The sequence below is a fragment of the Pelodiscus sinensis genome, chromosome 4 (genome assembly GCF_049634645.1).
Source record: "Pelodiscus sinensis isolate JC-2024 chromosome 4, ASM4963464v1, whole genome shotgun sequence".
Taxonomy (NCBI): Eukaryota; Metazoa; Chordata; order Testudines; family Trionychidae; genus Pelodiscus; species Pelodiscus sinensis.
Window position 1 is genome coordinate 43,083,920 of NC_134714.1, and position 24,931 is coordinate 43,108,850.

The window sequence follows — 24,931 nt, forward strand, 5'->3', positions numbered from 1 at the left end:
ACGAGAATGTATGTGTCAGTTACTCTGCAGTCAAAACGAACAGAAAAGATGGAATGAGCAAGATTTTTCATTCCTCAAAAATCACAAATAGCCCATGACAAATTACATTTAAGAAATCAGTTTGGAGGAGATTAGTTTAATGAGTGTTTAGTCCCAAAACATTAATAGTTAGTGAAGCAGAAACTAAATAAAAACAGGCTGCATTCTTCCACACAATGCATCAAAGTTTTTTCCAATCATTTATCTAACCATGCATAAAGATAAAAGAGAAAGGAATATGTCCCATAATCTATTGATCTACAAACTATATACTGCAGCAGGCGCTTGATAATTTTTCCAAATGCAAAAACAACACAAAGCATCTGCATATCGCACAAGAAAAGATCCACTGTAGTCAAAAAGGGGTAAAATCCAGCAGTTTCATGGAAACAGGCAAGAAATATTCCAAAAATCCTTAAAAAAGAAGGTTTATTGGGAATACTTGCTCAGGAACATTGGGAGCTCTGCAGAAGTATTTAATCATATATATCTGCAGTCATGTCTGAACGTAGGCATGTTGGATTTTTGCTGTGTGCATGATAGAGAAAGAGGTAGCTTTAATTTTTTAAGAGAATTTAAAACTAGCTGTACAGTAGCTTCTTTTTTTAACTAACGAATAATCAACTATTCGGATTTCTTTCAATACATTTTGGAATAACCTGCTCTCTCATTTGAGTAAATCAATTATAACAGGAAATAAATGTAGTAGCATCAAACAAACAATACAAACATAATTTAAAGTGCAACCGCAAGTGAAAAAGATCTTACCAGTCTGAACCAAGCTTTCTATAGTGAGCATTGTCATGCTGAGAATTCTATTTGATTTGTTTTTTTGGAGGAAGCTTTGAGTTGTAATTATTCTTTTAAACATGACTAACCTATGGAAAAATCAACATGTTTATCGGTGTTATCCCGCTAGCTGTATGTACCTCTCTAGCTACAATTTCAGTTTGTTAGCTTTAGTCATTACATGGATGGTTAAAAAAAAACCCAAACTGGCAAGTAACAATTTGGAATAAGTTCAAAAAGAATACAAAAATACACTTATAAGTCAAACAGTTCAGGAATGATAAAATTTGCATTGAATAAAAAAAATGCATAAAGAAACATTAAATAGTATTATAAGACGAGATCTGGACTGTTTGTCACCTTCTCTCAGTCAATCCCACAACAATTCTTTTTTTCTTAATATTTAATACAAGACTCAAAAGGCAGCTCTCCCATTGTTCAGTTAATATTTTCATTAGATGTTCACTCAGTCCAAATTGTTTAAAGCTGAACAATTTTGTGGTTTTTTTAGTTGCTTTCAAAGTGTTAAAATACCCGCCATAAAAAAGTTTCCAGAATGTACTTCTAGAAACAATGTATATAACCAAAAAAATGCAACATACATGGGGAAAAAAATTGCAATCTTGACTTTGAGAAATTATATATACACAAAAATTTCAGAAAGCAGGCACATATTTGTAAAGATTGTTCTATCCTTCAAAAAAATTATTAAAACTAAACAGTCAAAAATGTCAAACCTTTGAGCCCAATATAAGAAACAAGACAAACTTTAATTATTTCAGTTTTTTAAACAAAAAAAAAGTGTGTTTACAAAATGAATAAATACTTGCTGATTCACTTTTAACCCTTTCTAAGTAGAGCTTTTTCTTCCTTTAACAAAACACCACTGTATGACTTATATTGAATTTTAGATGCCTTAAGCAAACACATCCTTATCAGACACAATGAGTTCCTCCTTTGATTATCACTATGCCTCTTCTCCAAGTGCTGTACCCCTCAATTTCTAAAGCCTCTGCAGTGACGATAAAGTTGCTTAGGGACCTTTAAAACTAGACAAACATCAGCTGTTTGATGCCACACGCATTTGGTAAAACAAAACAAAAAATCATTTTCATGTGTGTGCGCCAGAGAAGGTGTGAGCCAAAGCTGGAGGTTTTGGGGAGTGGTTGGGAAAATGATTGTTTGGTTCTTTTAGTAATTGGTTGCTGAAGTTTCCAGGTATGTGATTTTTATACTGGCATTGGGGAGAGATCACCTGTCCTTGATAAGCCCTTAAGTGGAGTTACATTATATAGTGGCCTTTTCAGAACATCAGCAAAGCTGACTATATACATTCCCAAAACAATCCCATTCTGCTCAAACTTTCATTTGTTTGTTTTAAGAACAAAAAAACCTAATACCCAAACAGTGAAACTGATTTACATGAAGTTCCAAAATCATCTTGCCTGCTTGTGGGTCACTCTGACCTTCCTTTGATAGTATGAAAATAGAAAAAAAAATGTATGCTAACCACACTGAGATGCTGCCACAATTTTAAGCTGAGATAAAAGGATTAGTACCAGGAGACATTTGGATCCAAAATACAATAAAAGGTAGAAGTTGGGTACTTACATGCTGCAGGTTGAAAGATGAAGCTCAGGGCTGGAGCAGAATTTCCCTTGCCCTCAGGTGTTTCTAATTGCCGATTAAATATCTTTTGGTTGTGCTTGTACCAGCCAGCAGTCCCCTCTGCGTCTCTGCCTCTCTTTGTGACTAGGACACAGTACTCCGAGTCCCAACCTATAAATAGATCCCAGCTCTGTGATTGATATAACAGGCAGCTGACAAAAAAAAAAAAAAAAAAAAAAAAAAAAAAAAAAAAACCACACACCCCCCCCACACCACAGGTCTTAAGCAAAGCAGCAAAATCTGGGCTTTCGTCTCTGCACTGCACCTAGGGAGGAGTCCTCCCTGTCAATGCTGGACACAGCAGTTACTTCCCCATCACAGCATTACAGCAACTTAGGCATGTAAAGCAAGCGAACAAAATTCACTGCACAAGAAGAAGTAGAAAAAGAAAAGTAGAGATTTGATTCTTTTACACTTTATAGTAGGAAAAAACTGTGAGGTAGGGACTCATGGGGTCAGAGTACAGTTCTGAGCTGTGTTTTATTCCAAACTCTTCCCATGAAGTTGCTACAGAATAAACTGGGGCTTATGCCTTGGTTAGTAACTGCAAGGTTAGCAAACTTCTTCTGGGACTCCAAAGAGTTTGGGGATTGAGAATAAAGTTACTGTTCTCCAAAACCCATTAGATCAGGATACTCCCTGACAGGTAACACAGCAAAGCACTGACAAAATTCCTACTTTTAAAGGAGCCCCTCAACCAAGGAATTCCCTGTTGGCTAAGGTTAGCTCAGAGTAACAAGTTAGTAAACTTCCGCGGATTTGCATAGAGATTTGGGATTTGATCAAGGTCCTTGAATATTTGGGAAGAACCCTCCCATTGATGATATCTGTAGCTATGGAATTGTTTTCAAAGAAAGCCCCGTTCTTTGGGACATATATCATGACTGGATAAAGCCCTTGGAGATGGATTGTAGTGAGGAATAATGCCTTAGCCCCCATAGGTAAGTGTACGGATGGTCTAGATAAGACTTAACAGGGCTTTTCTGCTGACACTTCTATGATATTTTCTACTAGCTCTCAAATCAGTCTCAACAGCAGATCAGTTGAAGTCTCAAACATCTGTAGGAAGTGGCTATTACCCCTAACTCCAGATGCTTAGCATCAACAGTGACCTCTATAGGGCATATGTAGCTCTGCATAACTGAACTCAAAGGTATAGCCCAATGAGTGGCACCTGCAGCTGAGTATTGGGGATACAGTGTGCAGAATGAAAAGTTGGGGGGAGTGGGAAATGACCTTTTCTGCATTAGACATTTTGAGGTCTCTTGCAGTATGATAACTAGGAGCTATTCTGCTCTGATGATGCAAACAAAGTACCAGAACTTATATTTTTTTACCACTCATGTCATGTAGATTTCCTCTGAGCAGGGTTAGGCAACATGATGTTCAAAAACTAGCATCTAACCTACACTATAGCTACTATTTTCATAGACTGGCACTAGTGCTAACGCAGTGGGGGGAGATTTCCCCACAATAAGCCTAGGAGACACCCACCTGCATGGCCCAAGTTCCAGATTACATCAGGTATTCATGTAAACAACTGAAAGCAGTTTCCCTATTTTAAGGCCAAATCCTTCAGTCCCAACACAGGCAATATGTTCTTTGGAGGCAATGAGCTTTTTTCCCTGAGTAAAGAGGACAGGATTTAGCCTTCATTTTGCTTCACGAAATAAGAATTATATGATGTAATTTCCCTAATATTCTAATTTTTGCAGCATGTTCCAGTGGACAAAGCAGAGGTCTGGGCCCAGGACTCCTGGGTTCTATTCCTAGCTGTGCTATTACCTTATGTGATTTTGAGCTAGTTGACCTCTGTGGTTCAGTTTTGCCATCTGTAAGGCAGAGATAATGATACTTAACCTCTAATATCTACAGATGAGAAGTGCTAGACTTAGCATTATCATCATCATCATCATCATCATCCTACAATAAAGTGTGCCAGCTTCAGCCATAGAACAGTGCCATTGATCTCAATGGAGATGTACCCAGGACTTTCAGCTGAATTTGACCTTTTGAATTTTTTATTTCAGATTTGTTCTCCTTCAGGTAAATATTGATCTGAACATGGTGTTCGTCTCAATAAAAATCAGTGTGCTCTAATTTTGGGTGCCTAAAGGGAGACACACGAGTCAAATGTTGAGAGAAGTTGAGTACTTAGCTCTCACTGACAGTAACAGAGGGGCTTGCCCCAATCCATCCTGTCATGGGTGGAAGTGCTTGTTGTAGTAAAAGCTCTGTTAGCCTGTTAACTCAATTAACCAGAAGGCTCAATTAACCAGCATTTCTGATATCCCCCAACATAAAACTTCAGTCTAGTAACTGGGACTAGTAGCCTGCCCATCATGTTATACAATTCCATTTTCTCTTTTCTAGTTTTATAAAAAAAAGAGGCAGAAGCCAAGTAAGCTGAAATCAGAGATTTATTCAAAAAAGCAGCTTCCAAGTGTGTCCAGGGGGTCATTACAGATTCAGGCCAATTTCCTATATCTTCTACATTTACAATGGGAAGTGATGTTGATAATGATGACCCTGAGGCACAGCAAGATCCTGAAGATCATTCAAAGAAAGATTTAGTTATATTCAATATAGTTTTAGTGTTAAGCATTTTTAGTGACCTGGGTATACGGCATGTGCTGCCCATAGTGACATGCAGTGTTATAAGATAACTTGTTATATGAAAAACTTCACTTGTATACACCTAAAATTGGTATTCCATTGATGAAGTAGAACTCTCAGTTAACTAGAATAAGAGTATCCAGCACCCCTATTCTCCCAACATGCCAGATAACGGAACTGTTACTGTATTTTGACGGATCTGCCTCAGTTTCCCCAGTTTTCCCTGGCCCACTCTGATCATAGGAGTGACCTGGCCTCCTGCCAATCAATCTAACAGTACCCCTTCCAGGCTGCAGAGTCCTTTGCTTGAACACCAGCAGAAAATAGCAAAACAACTGAATCTTTAGCCCAGCTGCACTCAGCTGTTAGCCTTCTTCTTTGCAGCCTAATCCCAGCAGTAAACAGTACCACCACTGACCAATTGTATGGCTTTTATTCCCCCGGCCGCAGGGTTGGCACACACTTTCCCTGTTTTAGACAGGCTACAGTCTCTAATTGAATCATGTCTCCACTGAGGCTCCTTGCCCACTGCAGGATAGGGTGTCTTCGTCTGCTATCCCTGCCAATCCCCCACTTCCGAGTACTGCAACCCTGCACAGGTGTAACAAGGCAGGACTAACTGAACAAGGCTAAGTGACCTCAAGCTTATCCTAAAAGGAACAAGCCACCCTACTACAGATTTCAACTAGAATTTTCAGTGTTGAATACTTTTGAAAAATCAGGCCAAGTGTATTAAAGAGGCTTCTGAACACTAAGGCACCCAAATCCAGTGGCTTAATGTATGTATAGTTGTGTACATTCTGAACCAAATAAATATCAATGGAATCAATTCATTCCTTGCCCTTCCATTATCAGCTATATCCAAACCCTTTAAGCATTACTCAAGTAAGCCCCAGGTAAAGCAGAACAGTATTATCATCCCCATGTTACATCAGGGCAGGGAAACCACAGAGTTACCAAGAGATTTGTCCCCACTCTCTTAGCAACACAGTGATACAGCCATATACCAAGCCCTGAATTCTCTAAATCTTCATTTCCTTTGGGAGAAAGAAGTCAGAGGCCCTAAAAAGACTCCTTAACTTGACACTGACCCTTTACACCAGGGTTTCCCAGCCTATGGTCGGGACCCAAATATGGGTCGCCATTACATTTCAAAAGGGTCACCAAGCATCTCCCCAGGTGGACCTACCCCCTCTCTTCCCCCATTTTTGAATTGCCCTGGGTCACCAAGTCTTCCTGAATTGTCAAAATGGGTCCCCATCAGGAAAAGGTTGGGAACCGCTGCTTTACACAGAACTCTCATGGCCTTGACTCAGTCAACTCCTATGTGGAAGCACTTCTTCATTTCAGCAGTAAATGATTTGTGTCAGGCAGTCTCAGAGAGGGATGGACACACAGGCAGATAAACCCTACAACAGAGGAAATCTTACACCACAACACACTGCAGAAAGTAGGTCAAAGAATTGCAAAAAAATCACCTCCTTAAAAATCAGTTACTTGTAGAGCAAATAAAGGGTTAATATATTTTCCCTGAAACACCCAGCCTAGTGGACTGCAATCTGGAAAACTGGGTCTGTAGCGGAGCAGTCGCTCTCACTAGTTATTTGCTGTTGTATTTGTTATTTAAAGGGGCCTGTCATTAGTACCTACTGTAGTTAAAGTCAAAAGTAAGGTGACCAGATGTCCTGATTTTACAGGGGCAGTCCTGATAACCGTGGCTTTGTCTTATATTGGTGTCTATTACCAGGGCCGTCCCTGAGGGGAGGGACCCAGGACAACATCGCCTCCCTCATTTGCCTCAGACCCTGACCTGACCCACTTCTTCCTGTCCCTGCTGCACCATTGCCCATCCCACTCTATCCCTGTCCCTGAAGACCCTGCCCTGCCCCACCCCTGGTCAACCCCCACTCCACCCCTTTTCCCAAGCTGCCTCCTCCCCCAAGCAACGCGGCCCTAGAGACTAGCAAGTCAGGCCCCCCCCACACACACACACTCACTGGCAAAGGTGAAAAGTGACCCAGACCCAGCCTGCTCCTCCCCCGCCCATCAGCTCCCAGCCACATTACTCCACTTCCCACTGCTGATGAGTGCAGGGAGCGGTTCCACCCACTCACCCATGTGATGCTGCTAAAGGCAAGGGAGCAGAGCTGCTGAGTTGCTTTGCTTCCGGCTGCCAGCACTGGTAAGTGCAGCATTGGGGCCTATCCTTGTTGCTCATGCCAGGCCCCTCCCACCCCTGCTAATTCCCTAAGCCACCCTGGGCCCCACAGAGGCACCCAAAGTGTGGAGTCTGGGTTGACTGTCCCAAACTATCCAATGGGCAGGATAGCACTGCCTATTACCCCACATCCCAGTCTTTTCTGCTTGCTATCTAGTCACCCTAATTGAAAGTAGTTTCCACTATAAACCTCTGCTTCACAAGCTCTTAAATGACTAATGTATATGAAACTTCCAGTGCTTGACTTCTGCTCAAGAGTGAGGAGCTTCAGGTGGTAAAAGTTTAAGTGTTGGAGAGGAATAGGGGATGTAAAAGGGTAAGTGTCAATTGATCAATATCATTTCAGCCATTTATAAATTATGGAAGAAAGAAACATACTACACTTTTCCTCCAATGTTAAAAATGAAAAGTAATCATACTTTAGACAACTACAGTAATATATATAAAACCTGAAAAATGGCTTAGACAGACAGCTGGGGTCTTCCTTTGGACTGAAAGTGAGAGAGGAAAAAAATAAACACCAAAAAATTACTTATGTGTGCTGAGCACATCTGGTATGATTTTAGCAAAGCCCAATGTAACCCTTCCTGTCTTAATATAGAGAAAATAAGGATGTACAACAACTACAAAAATCAATAAAAATGTGATTCCATAGTTTTAAGGTCTATCACGATCTTTTTTTTTTTTTTTAAATTGTAGGATACAGCAAAAAGTTTGTTTGTTTTTTAAAGTTTCCTATTAGGAATATTCAGTTGCCATTTTAACAGAATCTACAAGAGAACTCTCACCAGCCAAAACCTGAAGCATAGGTAGGCCATCATCCTATTAGGGTTAGAGAGGTGGGAACTTCAGAGCCTTCAAATTGGGCATTTACATATTAGCATTAATATGAACATGAAGAAAATTATTTTTTTTAAATAAACTATGTCAAGGCTGCCTAGTTAACATCACTAAGTGTGAGAGAAATGCAGAGAGGTTCCAATAGCAACATGATTTTGGGTGTTAGTCTGAATATATTTTGTTAATTCTCAAATATCTTTAAGTGTGGCAATCCAACTGCAGTTTTGCTGTTGAATTTAATTAATAGTATTTGTTATGCATGATCATACTCTTATCAGTTTATTTACTGTTGAGTTCACCAGTATTACACTAGTGACCCAGTACAGTGAAGTCACCATGTTAGATATTAAGTGGAACATATTCAGAGAAGTCAGTATTTTTGAATGTGTAGAGAAAAAAGATAGGTCTAAGTTTCTATCTATTGGCAGCAGGACTGTCATATATTGCAGTACTTTTAAATATTCCACCTAAATACTTAATTCTGCAGCACTGCCTCTGCCTACAAAAGTTAGTAAGTTTAAAATATTGTTTTAAATGTGAACTCCCTAGATTTGCTCCTGGGGAAAGGCAGCTGCCTCACGTGTTTTAAACATATATAACATCCCCATGTATGTCTGTGAAGCACCTACCACACGTGTTGTTGGTGCTATAAAATAACAAACATGTACACACCTGTGCAGACAGAGCATTAACCACGCACTTCATAGCCTGCTGGTATGTTTGAGATTCATGTAAGGTCATTTTAGACAAGAGATACTGTTTGATGTTCTCGATAACCTTGGTGGAAGGAAGAGAGATCATGGCTAGTTTTATAGCAAACACCTATTATAATTATATCCATACTAACTCTGAAAAGGGTAAGGAAGATAGAGATTTAAGCCAGTTCTAGTGCCAAAGGAAATAAGGAGGAGCTGAACAGTCTATGCTGGTACCCTTACCCAAGTTTGTTTATTTGAGAACAGACTTCCTTAAAGCACCTCTATCAGAACAAAAACCAACAGCATACTCATGCATGGGCCCAACCATTATATTTGACTCCAGATCCAAACTTCCAAAAAGCATGAAGACCCTTTGATCTGAAATTTTGGTTCAGTCCGCCAGAGGAATTATAATTAAGCTTCCTAACGCCATTGCTAACAAACAAAAGAATTAACTGTTCCAGGAGGAGTCCCGTCCCCTCGCTCCAAAAGCTAGAAAATCAACAGATAAATGAGACTTCAAATTAGTTGCTTGCTTTCTGAGGTCTGCTTGAGGAGAGCCCGGTTCCACAGCCCTTATTCACATAAACAACAAACTCCCTGATCAGGTAAATCCATGAAAGAAGATAAGTCACCAGGATGAACTGCCTGGGTTTCAAAAAAAGAAAGAATCTAAACAAGTCTTTTGTGGAGGCCACAGAACACAAAGCTAATCTCTAAAGTAGTGCCAATAATTTCTTGCCTTGTCTAATCTCATCTGATCTCCCAACATCCATTCCTTACACCAAGGCACAGCTCTTTCCTAGGTCCCTGATCCAGAGCTAAAGCTGCACTCTCCTAATCAAAACTAAGGATACCTCTACAAAGCCGCTGTAGTGGAATAACTGACATTATTTAGAAATAAGAAAATGCTCATCTATACAGAAAGCCATTATTTCGAGATAATGGCAAGCTGGAGGACTTCTTACTCTGACTCATGGTAACCCTCATTTCACGAGGAATAAGGGAAGTTGAAGGAGGAGTGTTTTTCCTTCAACCTCCTCCTGTGTAGACAGCATCAAAAGCCAAATTAAGCTATTTCAACTTCAGCTACGCAACTGATGTAGCTGAAGTTTGCGTATCTTAATTTAACTTTTGTCTTGCTGTATAAACGTATCCTAAGTGTAACTCTCAGTGCATTTCATTAAAGAAAAGGGGAATCCTCTACGTCATACAGTGAGCATGTTTCTGTTCTTGAGGGCCAGCAAGATGGCAAAAACAACACTCACATCCAGACTTCCTCAAGCCAACCAAAAACAAGCAGCAGCGTTAATGACTCAATTAGGGCTACTCTTCCCTCCAAAGCAGCAGTGAACTATGGTATTAGCATGGAGTCAGAGGAACTGTGCAGCTGGAGCTGCTGGACCATGGATGAGACAAAGCCAGCCATTAAGTTAAAAAAAAAATAAAGAATCTGGCCCTCATACCAAGTTTCATCTCGGGACATTAAATTCTACCTTCCCAAAATTCCACCTTGCATTTTCAGGGCATGTCTACGATACAGGTCAAAAGTTGAATTAAGATACGCATCTTCAACTACATCAACGCCGTAGCTGAAGTAAAAATAGCTAAATTCTGTGTTTGGTGCTGTCTAACACTCTTCCTTCAACTTCCCTTACTCCTCGTGAAATGAGGGTTACAGGAGTCGGAGTAAGAAGTCCTCCAGCTCGACATTATTTCAAAATAATGGCTTGCTACACAGACATGCATTTTGTTACTTCAACATAACTCTGCTGTGTAGACGTACCCTCAGATCTATACAGTAGTTCCTTTTCCATACATTTGTGTAGTGTTACAGTGCACTGTTAAACAACTGCTATGCACCACCCCAAAGAGAGCTGCATTTCTGTTGTGGGTCAAGAGATTTTCATCACTCTAAAAATTCTGCTTGTATGTCTCAATCCTTCTTCACAACACCTTCTGTTATTCCAGTCCCCATCTACCCCACCACACACACACACACACACACACACACACACCAGCTTTGCCAGTTCATCTCAATCAGCCTCGGACTCCCTCAAACAGCTCTACCAATGCACTTCACTCCAGACCTGTAACATTCCCTGTTAATGCAGCCTGGCCCCCAAAGACATGAAACCTTTTAGGTGCTAGAGCATTTCATCCACATTAAACAAAACCCTTGCTTAAACCAGATCATTGTGCATTTGCTATGTGGGAGTGTACAGGAAATTCCCAGGGGGAGTCCGCACTGCTGTTGCTGTCTGACAGATGAGCACTTCCTTTTTCTATCATGTCAGGTATGCACCTGGATACCCAAAAGAGAGCTAATTCTAAACAAAATAATGGGAAAAGCACATGACGCCTAATGCATACATAGACCATCATGAACCTGCATGTGCTGTCCAAGCCATTGTCTGGCTTCTAGTTGCCTTTTATCACCCTTACCTTGTTTGAAAGTTCTTAAATGCAAGAAGAGATAAAGTGCTATAGGTATCACAGACACCGTAGCACTGAAGGCTGTCAAGAAAATATGTTTGGTGTACAGTTGAAGAAATAAATAGTAAGCTCTCAGATGGGCTGAAGTCAATCCTAATTCCAAAGATCCCGATGTTTGAGGGCACTGAAGGGAAGCCACTAGGGCTCTGTACCAATCCCTGGCTAGTAGGTGACAGCAGCTACAGCTGAACTTGGACTAACATTTCCATACAACTGAAACACTAATGTGGTAGAATCACAACCTATGAACAGCTTTGTCACCGTCATCCCCCTTTCAAAAGGCCATAGATATACTAGCAGTAACAGTGCAAAGGAACTGCTCACCAAGTTCTCTAATCTAAAGTGAATTTACCCAAAGTCCCATCAAGCCACTCTCCTAGGAAACTTTCTGCGGGATTCTTGTTTCAGGTATAGATTCTTTCTTTTTAGCTGTGTTGCTCTGTCCCTTGTCACTTTATCCAGCACTCCTCCCAATGCTGAATCAATCCCAGCCTGGAATAACCAGTCCCTCCCATTGCATCTGCCCATAGGCTTGCTGCTGATTGAAGGTAAAGTTCAGCTCTTTGACAGCCCTTTCTCCAGCAGGGTGTCGCTGTCATTCTCACAGTGCACATGCACGCACATGTTCCAGCTAGCACTGCCCACAACAGAGGAAGTAAGACTATTGGTTGAAGATCTCAGATAATTAGAATAGCCTCTCCCCTGGCACACTGAAGACCATGCACTCACCGAGGAACTTGTACACCACTTTTTATAAAACATCAATAGAATTAAGAGACAAAGCAACCTCTCTCTTCCACTATGAAGATTTCAAAGCTCTTCACAAAAATTAATGATAACATTTCCCTCACCCTTGTGAGGCAGGCCCATTTTATTATCTCTCTATTAAAGATGATGAAACTGAAGCACAAGGAGGGGAAGTGAAGTGGGATAGATTAACAGGTAAGACCAGGACCATAAAAAACTGGGAAAATTAAAAAAAAAAAAAAAAAAAAAAAAAAAAAGAGAGAGCGAGAGAGCCAGTGTCTCCTCCAGAGAGAAACCCTGGGCGTGTGTGTGTGTGTGCGCGTGCGCGAGAGAGAGATTCAGTGGCATAAAGAATGCTCTTTCCATACAGCTATTTAATAAAGAATAATGCTATTCCTATTTCTTCCCTAAAGGTCACAATGTGAAATTGAATTACTCACAAAAACAGTGGGGGAGGGAAAACCCAGGAGAAGATCATGGGCAATCCACACCAGTCAGGAAGAGAACTGTGAGTGTGTCACAGGCATCTCCTAAAAGGCTCCATTTCAGCCTGCACATGCACTTAAGTCCACAATACTTTGGCAGCTTTGCTTTGTGAGAGCCTGTGTTGCAAAGGGGGTAACTACTCCTAAGTACATGAGCAAAGCCTAATTTAGAGGGATGCTTCCCAGTCAAATTTTAATTTTTTGGATCAGAACAGGTTCTTACAAAAGATAAGATCCATGGAAACTTTTCTGTCTCTTTCTTAAAATAAACTAGTTTATTTAAAACAAAAATGTTTCTTACAGTATCTCACAGGCTACCAATCCATTTCCAGGTAAAATGCAAGACATTTGCATTTGAGGCCAGTACTACATTACATTAGACGTTAAGATATGTAACTTCAGCTACATGAATAGCATAGCTGGAGTCAACGTACCTAAGATTGAATTTCCACAGTGTCCCCACTGAGGGAGGTCAATGAGAGAAACTCCCTTACTCCTTGTGACCTGGTGGAGTACCTGAGTTGATAGGGGCACGATCAGTGGTCAATGTAGTAGGTCCTTATTAGACCTGCTAAATCAAACCCTAAGAGATTGATCTCTTGGTAAGTGGAGACAAGCCCTAAATGATCTAAGCCCAAGTTATCCAAAACCAGTTTGCCACACCAGAGGTATCTTTGAGCAATACTTCACATCTCTTGCCTTAAAGGCAAATCCTTCCAAGGAGCAAGCCCTGATCTCTGGAATTTTCTCCTGCTGGAAATACAACTGAGTCCATATTTGGTCATGTCTAGAAGATGCATCTATTTCCAGCCATAATGGGATCTAGCTTTTTTTTAAACTTTATATAAAACTGTACTTAAACATTGTGAAGCTCTGGGGATAACAACACATTTCTTCATTACAATTGGGTAAATTTATTGGTTCCCATTTTAAACAATGATGGAAAATATCACAATGTTCAATATAATAAAACTTACAAGCAAAATCCATTCAGCCATTTTTTAGTATTAGGAGCAAAGTAAATGTAAGGTACTTCCCCATTAAAAAAAAAAGTGTCACTAAAGTCTTGACACAACACATGTTTATCTCCTAGTAATTGGTTAACATTTACAAGTCCTTTGTAGATTAACATTATTACGACTACTAATTATAGATGCACTAGGAGGACTCCATAGCTACATCTGTAATTTCCTTTCCATTATTACATAATAGTTACTGCATGGTAACACCCAAAATGTTTGTCTAATAAAAAGCTCAGAGCCCAAGTCAGCTGATTGGGCTCACGGATCTCAGGTTGCAGAACTGAAAATAGCAACATAGATGAGAACCTGCAGTGGAGGGAGGAGGGGGAGTCTCAGCGCCCAAATTCTACCCAGAGCCCAAACATCAAAAGTGTAATTTTATAGCCCTGCAGCCAGACACCTGGGAGCCCGAGTCAGTTGACTTTGGCCAGCCACAGTCATACCATGGGTCTTTTATCACAGTATGGACATATTCCCAGAAGCCCTGCTCAAGATCAGAGCCCATTTATGCTAGGCAACATACTTCCATGTATGAAGACACAGTTCTTGCTGCAAAAAACCTCACACTTTAAGGCCTGGACTGCACACAGTTTTCCTCTCTATGTAATTATTTCAGCTAGCGGTGTCATTATATTTTGAAATAATTCTAGCAGTTCAACAGCCTAGTACGCATAACATGGGTACAGATTATTCCTGTAAAGAAGCTACATTGGTATAAGCACTTTTATATAGGGATAACTGCATCCGCACTGCGGCATGAATCCATTTATATTTGTTTTAAAACCAAGAGAGTAAAATTGGAACAAAAATTGTAAATAGACCAGCCCTAAAATAGGCAGAAGAGGCACAGAATCAAGTACAGACTAAGGATGTAAAATCCCATTTAATTGCTTAACCGATTAAAGAGGGGCTGGCAGGGGGACTCCTACCCTGCTGGGCTGGAATGCCCCTCCCCCCGCCCACCGCACCCGGGCTAGATGGTTCCCCCCACCTCATGCAGTAGCTGCTCCAGACCGGTCCTGTCCACAACAATCCCCTGCCTGTCACAGACAAGAGCTCCTGAAGCCCCCACCGGTTAACCGGAACTGGTAAGCATCATGCATGAAGGGTGATGCTTACCGATTAGCCAACTAACCTTTCACATCTCTAGTTAAAACTTTGCAATCCTAAGCCTAGTTTTCAGTTTTCCTCCAGAAAACTTCAGGTAGAAAGGATTCTTTGTATTTCCAATCTCTAGTCAGATGCTTATTTTTTCTTCTGAACAACAGGGAAATAAGGTATAATCTCCTTTTTATAATTCCATTCATGATTTTTAAAGGCCTGTCCCAAAATAAAGTTTGCCGTAGAATCTCCACATTTATTTTATTCAGTATTTGTTACACTTAAACTTTTATTGCATTCATCTTCTCCACTCACTTAGAATCATAGAGCTGGAAAAGACCTCAGGAGGTCATCAAGTCCAGCCCCCCCGGCCCATGGTAGGCCCAATCCCAACTAAAACAACCAAGCCAGGGCTTTGTCAAGCCGAGACTTAAATACCTCTAGGGATGGAGATTCCACCACCTCTCCAGGTAACCCATTCCAGTGCTTCACCACCCTCCTACTGAAATAGTTTTTCCCTAATATCCAACCTAGATCTCTCCAACTGTAACTAGAGACCATTGCTCCTTGTTCTGCCATCTGCCACTACTGTGAAAGCCTTTCGCCATCCTCTTTGGAACCTCCCTTTAGGAAGTTGAAGGCTGCTATCAAATCCCCAGTCTTCTCTTCTGCAGACTAAACAAACCCAAATCCCTCAGTCTCTCCTCATAGGTCATGCGCTCCAGCCCCCTAATCTTTTTGGTTGCCGTCCGCTGGACTCTCTCCAATGCGTCCACATCCTTTCTGTAGTGAGGGGCCCAGAACTGGACACAATACTCCAGATGTGGCCTCATCAGAGCAGAATAAAGGGGAATAATCACTTCTCTGGATCTGCTGGCAATGCTCCTCCTAATGCAACCTAATATGCCATTAGCATTCTTGGCTACAAGGGCACACTGTTGACTCATATCCAGCTTCTCTTCCACTGTAATCCCCAGATCCTTGTCTACAGAACTGCTACTTAGCCATTCAGTCCCCAGCCTGTAACAATGATTGGGATTCTTCTGTCCCAAGTGCAGGACTCTACACTTGTCCTTGTTGAACCTCATCAGATTTCTTTTGGCCCAATCCTCTAATCTGTCCAGGTCACTCTGGACCCTATCCCTGCCCTCCAGTGTATCTACCTCACCCCCTAGCTTAGTAGCTTCAGGGGATAGCCAAGTTACTCTGCAAGGTGCGAGACAGGAAATAGTCAGACCCCAAGAGAAGTGATTGCTCCCCTCTACTTGGCATTAATGAGGCTGCATCCTGTTTTTGGGCCCATTCTACAAGGATATGGCACCTTACAAAGGGGGTGAGTCCTGCAGAGGGAAACAAAAATAAGGGGACTGGGGCACATGACTTATGAGGAAAGGCAGAGGGAACTGGGCTTATTTAGTCTGCAGAACACAAGAATGAGGGGGGTATTTGATAGTTTTCAGTTACCTGAGAGGAGGTTCCAAAGAGCCAGGCTGTTCTCAGTGGTGGCAGATGACAGAACAAAGAGTAATGGTTTAAACTAACAGTGGGGGAGGTCCAGATTGGATATTAGGAAAAACTGCTTCATTAGAAGGGTAGTGAAGCACTGGAAGGGGTTGCCTAGGGAAGTAACTTGACAGCCATGACTGGGACGATTTAGTTGGGGTTAGTCCTGCTTTGAGCAGGTGTTGGACTAGATAACCTTCTGAGGTCTCTTCCAACCCAAATCTTCTATGCTTAGTGATTCCCTTGAGTAATTGCACTGAATCACTTCTGGTGCTATTTAGCAAGCTAAGGGAATGTGGATTGGATAAATGGACAGAAAGATGGATAGAAAGCTGGTTAGAAGGCTGGCCCAGCCGGTAGTGATCAATGGCTTGACGTCAGGATGGCGGTCGGTTTCTAGCGGAGTGCCCCAAGGTTCGGTTCTAGGACTGGTTTTGTTCAATATCTTTATTAATGACCTGGAGGAGGGGATGGATTACACCTTCAGCAAGTTTGAGGATGACACTAAGCTAGGGGGAGAGGTAGATACGCTTGAGGGCAGAGATAGGGTCCAGAGTGACTTAGACAAATTGGAGGATTGGGCCACAAGAAATCTGATGAGGTTCAACAAGGACAAGTGCAGAGTCCTGCACTTGGGACGGAAGAATCCCAAGCATTGTTACAAGCTGGGAACAAAGCAGTTAAGTAGTAGTTCTGCAGAAAGGGACCTGGGGGTTACAGTGGATGAGAAGATGGATATGAGTCAACAGTGTGCCCTTGTAGCCAAGAAAGCTAATGGCATATTAGGTTGCATTAAGAGGAGCAGTGCCAGCAGATCTTGAGATGTCATTACTCCCCTTTATTCAGCTCTGGTGAGGCCACATCTGGAGTATTGTGTCCAGTTCTGGGCCCCCCACTACAAAAAGGATGTGGACGCATTGGAGAGGGTCCAGCGGAGGGCAACCAAAATGATTAGGGGGCTGGAGCATATGACCTATGAGGAGAAGTTGAGGGAGTTGGGTCTGTTTAGTCTGCAGAAGCGAAGAGTGAGGGGGGATTTGATAGCAGCCTTCAACTTCCTGAAGGGAGGTTCCAAAGAGGATGGAGAAAGGCTGTTCTCAGTAGTGACAGATGGCAGAACAAGGAGCAATGGTCTCAAGTTGTGGTGGGAGAGGTCCAGGTTGGATATTAGGAAACACTATTTCACTAGGAGGATAGTGAAGCACTGGAATGGGTTACTTAGGGAAGTAATGGAGTCTCCATCCCTAGAGGTGTTTAAGTCTCAGCTTGACAAAGCCCAAGCCGGGTTGATTTAGTTGGGATTGGTCCTGTCTAAAGCAGGGGGCTGGACTTGATGACCTCCTGAGTTCTCTTCCAGCTCTATGGTTCTATGATTTCCGAGTTTTCTTTTCTGACCTAGCTTGCATCTTGTTTCTCCTACTGTTTCCCCCCTGTCCTGAGGGCAAAAGCAGCCTTTTCTTATTCAGCCGTCTCATTTCAGCCTGCCCTGGCTTGTCCTCCCCAGTGCCTGGTCTTTGTCCCAGGCTTTCCTCCCCCAGCCCCTCTCTTTCCCCCCCTCCTTTTATTTTGGCCCACAATCATCCCCCAGCATATCAACAGCAATGGGAAGTAACCTAATTAATAGTTATTTGATAGACTAACCACTCCCAATATCCCACTGGCAATTCAACAATCCTTTCTGCAGCTAGGAAAATATTTCCATGCTAATTAACAACAACATAGTGGATTTCTGGGAGGAAGGAACCAAGATTCCCATGTGAGCTCACGGGTCTCATGCTGATTTAGCAATTGTAACTCACAGCACATTTCCCTACCAAATTCCTGTCTTATTCCATTATTAACTGTTTACAGTGCCCCCTGCTAATAAGGCCTTGGTAGTCTGACATACTTCTTTGTAAATAAACTCAGACTAAATTTCTTCAGTGCCCAACTATGTGTCATCTTCTTCTGTATATGACACTTAATCCAACAGCTGCATATTTCTCTTTCACCATTATGGCTCACCTGAGTGGGTCCCATCCAAGTTCTCAGTTCTAAAGAACAGAGATGAACAATTTCAGCAAGAGTAATTTGTTGTCCAAAGAGAGCTGGCCACAGTTTCCAGGAGTCTCCCCCTATTCATCCCTTCGATATCGCTAAAATAATTCCCGATTCATAGCACTAGCAATGCATTTGGAGCTACAAGATCAGTGTTTTCAGGAGGGCATGAAATCAGTCATTGTCAGGATGGTGACAATGGGTTTTGTGAACTGAAAGCTTTCTCTCTGCCAGGAACTAAGCAAAATTGCTCATCTAAATGAAGAATTAAATGAAACAAGGGGGAGGAGAAGGGCTTTTGCAACTGTTTGTTTATAATGGACTAGGAAAGTCTGAATAGTTTCTTTTAAAAAAAACTTGACTTCTATCTTTGAAATATCAGGAACGTCAAGTCAGTCCATCTCTGGTTTTGGTAGAGGACTCACTGGAGATCTTAGATAGTGAATGTGAGCTCTCTCACTCTTCAATGGATGCATGGGGCATGGAATATGTAGCAAGGAGAAATTTTCTTCTAATGATTTATACTGTAATTGACAAGTCACTAACCAAAAATAAATAAATAAATAAAGTCAAAACCATAAAAGCAGTGCGAATAAAATTAATTCCTCTCTCTGTTAATTGGGTTTCAGTAGTATTGCATTAATGGTAACTTTGGTACAAGTGACCATGACTGTCTCACATTTATAAAGTACAAACAGAATAAAGAAAAGTCAAATGTATAGATACTTCATGTTTTAAAAGCTGAAATAAAAATACGAACCAAATCACTTGGGAGGAAGAATTTAATCAGAGAAATGTGAATAATAATCAGGAATTGTTTAAGAACAACACTTGACTAAATCCCCCAAAAGCTACAATTAAAAAAAAAAAAGTCATATTGGTTTAACAAACCAAACAACAACCTGGGTTAGAGGGAAAGTGAAGGCAGCTATTAAAAATAATAAAAATGGAAGGAAAGGGGAAATTGATAGTAATAAATATAAATCAGAAACTACGAACTGTAGACAATTGGTAAGTGAAGCAAAAGGACACAAATCTATGGCCAGCAGATTAAGGAGATTTATTTAAGTACACTAGTAACAAAAAGAATCCTAACAATGGCTTTGGTCCATTACCAAATGGAAATGGTAGAAATGTCAATAATAAAGAAGAAATGTTCTATAAATATTTATGTTCTTTGAGGGGGAAAAAAAACAGATGATACAATCCTAACATATGCAGAGCTGTCCCATGCATAGGATGGTTCAGGGTGACTGCTCAAGGCCCCATGCTTTCAGGGGCTCTGCGGTGGCCACCTCAACCATCCTATGGACAGGCCCCAAGGGAGCCTGGGGAATTACAGGGGGACCTGGTGCCAGGCAGCACCAGAGGTCCGTCCCCCCTGTCACTCATCGCGGCAGCAGGACCCAGCAGCCTGCTCCACTCAGCCCTGTCCTGCCACCCTCTCCCCAGCCTGCTGCACTCTGCTTCACCACAGCAGTAGGAAGCAAAGCATCCTGGCCCTGGCTCCAACCCTAGGACACTTTGTTTCCTGCCACTACAATGAAGTGGAGTGCGGGGGCTGTGGGAGGGTGACGGGGCAGAGTGGAGCAGACTCCTGGATCACTCCAACTCCTGCCACCATGGTGAGTGCAGGGGGCGGCAACCCCTGCTGCTGCACCATTGCAGGCCCCCTAATAATCCCTGGCTTGCATTACTCCAGAGAAGGGCCTTCAGGCAAGGAGGCAGAGTGGCGTGGAGCAGGGGTGTGGTTTGGGGAGGGGCAGAGCAGGGGTGAGCAATGGCAGTGGCAGAGCCTACAGTGTGGGGTGGGTTGCCCTAGCCCCGACGCCTGGAGCTTTGTGGAGGTTGCTCCTAACCCTGCATCCACCTAAGGATAGCCCGGAGCATATGATACCCTCTTTCCACTTCACTAATATCTCAGGCGCACTGTAATATCACAGCCACCACTTGCCTCTATTTCACCTTCACCAAGGATCTCAAAGTACTCAGTTTCCAGTCACCTTCTCAGTCTCAAATCCTCTAATTCCTTCCGCACCAGGCAGGCAATATAATTTGTCAATCACAGAATTCAAAATTCCCCAAATACACACAAAGTCTTTCATCAATCCCAGCACTATACAGTCTCCTGTTTCCCAGGGTTCCCTGCTAGACCTTCTGCCTCAGACATTTGGTTACTTCTCTCAAATATAAAAAGCTGCAGAGTTATGTGTATTTGAATCACCTGATTCCTCTTGGTGGGGCTTGCTCTCTCATCAAGGCTGGCTTAGCCCTAGCCCAAGGGCAAACCACTCTATTAAAAGGATGTTAATTAGCAACTACTAAAGTTAAACATTTCCAAATCACCATTACCCAGTAAGTTACATCCAAGAATTTTAAAGGACTTAGGTGAGGAACTTGTTGTTCTCAGACTAACAGTAATGGTGCAACAGGAAAGTGCTAGAAGAAAACTAATATTGTGCCAATATTCTAAAAGGGTAGATGAAATGACTCTGACACATTAAGTCCTGTCAATATGCCATCAATCCTAGGCAAGACAATGGTGTGACTGATTCACATCTCAATTAATAAAGAATTAAAGGAGGATAATATAATTAATACCAATGAAGAAAGGTTTGTGGAATACAGGTCACACTGATTTTTTTTTTTGGGGTGAAATTACAAGTTTGGTTAATAAGCGTAATGGTGTTGATACAATATACTTAGATTTCTGTAAGATTTTTTATGTGGTACTGCATGACATTTTGATTAAAAACTAGAAAGCTATATAATTAACATGGCACACATTAAATGGACTAAAAACTGGCTAACTGGCAGGTCTCAAAATGTAATTATAAAGGGGAAAATCATCATCCAATGGATGTGTTTCTAGTGGGGATCTCTCTAGGACTCGTTCTTCACTCTACATTATTTAACATTTCTATTAATTACCTGGAAGAAAACGTGAAATCATTGCCGATAAAAGATTGCAGATGACAAACACTGGAGGAGTGGTAAATAATGCAGAGGACAAATCACTGATACAGAGTGATATGAATCACTTGATTACCTGGGCACAAGCAAACAATACATGTTTTAACATGTCTCAATGGCAATGTACACGTCTAGGAACAAAGAATGCCGACCATACTTACTCAATAGGAAAATTAGTCCTAGGAAGCAGTGACTCCAAAAGAGATCTGGGAACCATGGTAGAGAAGCAGACGAACATGAGCAATACTGTGCCAAAAGGGCTACTGCAATCCTTGGATATTTCAACAAGGGAATCTCATGTAGCAACAGAGGTTATTTTATCTCTAAATTTAGCATTAGCACAACCACTGCAGGAAAACTATAGCCAGTTCTGGTGTCCACAGATCAAAAGTATGTTGATAAATTGGACAGGGCTCAGAGAAGAGTCGCAAGAATGATTAAAGGATAAAAAAGTATGACTTATAGTAGTGATACGCTAAATAGACTGATTTCCTTGTGTCTAACAAACAGAAGGTTAAGGGGGGACTTGATTACAGTATGTAAGTATCTACATGGGGAACAAATGTTTAATAAAGGCCTCGTCAATCTACCAAAGAAAGTATAACAACATGGTGATAGTGTGGTTGCCCTGAACTGGAAAACTGGGTTAAAGAAGGGGGGGGGATAATAATTTGATGGGGCGGGACACTCCAAGATTTTGAAAATTGGTGAATGGTCGCACTCTTCCATGATATTAATGGAGGAGGCCCAGGGTCTGGGATGAAGGTTGGGTGCAGAAGGGAGCATGGGGTGCAGGATTGGGTATAGAGTCTAGAAGGGAGTTTGGGCGAAGGAGGCGGTTGTGACCTGGGGTGGAGGGGTTTGGGTTGTAACCATGGGAAGGGGATTGTGGTGCAGGTTCTGGGAGGCGGTATGGGTGCAAGAGGGGGACAAAAGGTTTGGCTTATGTGGGGTAGGACAGCTGTAGTGGAAAAGAAAAAAGAAAAGAAAAAGAAAAAGAGAAAAAGAAAGCAAACATCAGGTGATGGAAACACCAGCTGTGGAAGTTGTATCTCATCACTCACTGGAGGTTTCCATTAGTCTTAATTGCACGGAAAGGATTTGATGGAGCAACAGAAAACATAAGCATAATAATTTCTAAAAGTCACTTCTAAGCAACACATGGGGTCGTCCCAGAGCCACCAGAACAGATTAGAGGCGTCCAGAGCCTAGCACATACTCTAGAGGCCACCACATCCCATTGGCCCTCTCCAGGAGCTAATGTGATCACAGCAAAGACTTCACAGCGGTCGCAGCACACAGGTTTGTTCCAGCCAGGAGACTCTCAGTCATTCACAGTGAAATGGAGAATCATTCTGAGTTAAACACTCAGATCAAAAATCGGGGAGGATCGTGTATCGCTCACTCAGCTGAGCTAAGGTTGAGGCACAGCAGAAACAGAGAAAAGACAGAGTGATAGCAGCATAGAGCAAGGTAAGGGAGAAAATAACACTCATTCCCACCATCTTGGTACTGCGTTTCCACCCTCGGTCCAGCCCAAGTACTGCTCCCATAGTCTGGCCTCTCTGACAGCCATGTTACCTGACTCAGATTCCTTCTCTGGCTCTGCAGTTCCTGTACACTGAGCCCCAACCCCTGCACGTCACTATCTTCCTCCTACATGCCAGCGCTTCCATGGCCACTTTCCCTCCGTGTCCCAGGCTGCACCTGCATTCCATCACAACACACAAGCATCCTTCTGCAGGGAAGCCTTTAGCCCAGCTGCCACATGATACTCAGTCACGAGTGGAGAAGAGGCCAAGGGAAGGAGGAAAGAAATGCATTTAGAGAAGGGGGAAGAGAGAAAGATGGAGACAGAGGCATACAGGAGGGAGAGAGAGGGGCCATAAATTCCCTTCTAATTCCAAATAATTCCGATTACACGGATGAGTAGTTTTCAATCAGAAAGATAATCTCAAAGATAGATGGCAGGATAATTGCTCGTCGGCACGACGTAAATATTGTGTCGTTTCTATTAATCTCAGCGAATCGGGTGTCAAGGCTGTCACTCATTCATCAAAACAAATTAAAAAAAACATATTAAAAAAAGAGAGGGAGAGAGATGCTAGAGGAGGGGGGATGTGTATCCAACGAGCAGCCAAAGGCCCAGAGCTCAGTAATGAATGCTCCTTATATGCTATTTGTATTTTTTATTTTATAAAAGCCAAAGGTAACCAAGGATGTAGGTCTTTATTAACCTCCTTATAGGGAATGAAACAGGTACTGCTACACGCAGAACAGAATCATAGGCCACTGAAGAGCAGGATGGTGGGTGGGAGGAAAGGGGGAGGAAGAGTAAAGAGCAATCTCAGGTGTTGGAGCCGAACAGTTGGACACATGCAGCTACTGCTAATCCAGGGGTGCCTGGAATAAGGAATGTTATGCAGCCTTAAAGCCTGTACAAGCAGCAATGTTACCACATGCTCTGGTTTAGAGAGTGAGCAGGGAAATGGGGAGAAGAAAGGGAGAGGAGGCCTAACTGAAGCAGACTGGGAGAGATGAAGGGCATGAGGGACATACGGGGGAGAGAAACCACTCTAAGTGTTACTTGTTCTGTGCTGAGCATGGGTGAGGGCGAGTCCCCTCATCTCACTAGGCATTCTGTTCACTGTATTTATTATTCACTTGCTAGTAACAGTTAACAAAGCCGCCCCCCCCACACACACCTTTCCACCTCCCTTCCAAATCCCACCCGTTTGCTTGTACCCCTAGCTTGTATCCTCCAGCTCTTCTTAAAGTGGGGAGAGGGTGCAATGGATTGTGCCTCTTTCAACAGCTACAGCTGACCTGATCTCACAGAGATGAACTCCTGGGGAACAAGTAAGAGATTCTTTGCAGAGCTCCATTTGCAGCAGCTCTGAAGTCACTTTTCCTAAGAGTTTGGTGCGTCTTTCCCCAATAAAGACATCTCTTCACCACCGACACTCACATCCCTCTCTACTAGAACAAAGACTGAGACCACCAACTCATGTCACAACAGCCAACCACACAGCTTTCTGTCACTTCTGAGCCAGGTCATATTTGAACCAGTGATGGAGGAAGAGGAGGCTGCCTATGCTGTTGCCAAAGGAATAAGTCACAATAAGGTTCTACCAAATTCATGGTCCAGTTTGGTGAATTTCACAGTTACAGGATTTCAAAAATCATGCATTTCATGATTTCAGCTATTTAAATTTGAAATTTCACACTATTGTAATTGTAGGGGTCATGACACAAAAAAGAGTTGTGGGCGGTGGTGTCAAGGTTATTGGGGGGAGGAGATAAAGGTAGTTAAGTCTAAAGCAGAAGAGCTTCAAAGGGATCTCACAAAATTAGCAACTAGGCAAGAAAACGGCAGATGAAATTCAATGTTGATTAATGCCAAGTAATGCACATTGGAAAACATAACCCCAACTATACATATAAAATGATGAGGACTAAATTATCTGTTACCACTAAAGAGAGAGCTCTTGGAGTCATTGTGCATAGTTCTCTGAAAATATCCATTCCATGTGCAGCAGCAGTCTAAAAAGCAAACAAAGCTGGAAACCATTAAGAAAGGGACAGAGAATAAGACAGAGAATATCTTAATGCCTCCATATAAATCCATGGCATGACCCCATCACAAATATTGCATGCAGATGTGGTTGCTTCATCTCAAAAAGATATATTTTGGCATTG

At 42.1% G+C, this 24,931-nt stretch overlaps 2 protein-coding genes across 4 annotated transcripts in view; both read right to left on the bottom strand.

Annotated features, from left to right (window-relative positions):
* Positions 1–2,577, bottom strand: part of ESRRB (estrogen related receptor beta) — a 185,612-nt gene extending 183,035 nt beyond the window's left edge. The window contains exon 1 of the mRNA XM_025181980.2: positions 2,440–2,577. Coding sequence (XP_025037765.1) covers positions 2,440–2,441 — 2 coding nt within the window. The 5' untranslated portion in view covers positions 2,442–2,577. The remainder of the gene's footprint in view (positions 1–2,439) is intronic.
* The window catches only part of GPATCH2L (G-patch domain containing 2 like), a 196,788-nt gene that overhangs the window by 27,029 nt on the left and 144,828 nt on the right, over positions 1–24,931 (bottom strand). For 2 of the 3 annotated variants that reach the window (XM_075926825.1, XM_075926826.1), the window contains exon 9: positions 2,500–2,607. In XM_075926825.1, coding sequence (XP_075782940.1) covers positions 2,514–2,607 — 94 coding nt within the window. In that variant the 3' untranslated portion in view covers positions 2,500–2,513. Of the gene's footprint in view, positions 1–2,439; positions 2,608–24,931 lie in introns of those variants that run through there. The other variant, XM_075926820.1, reaches the window with a different exon arrangement.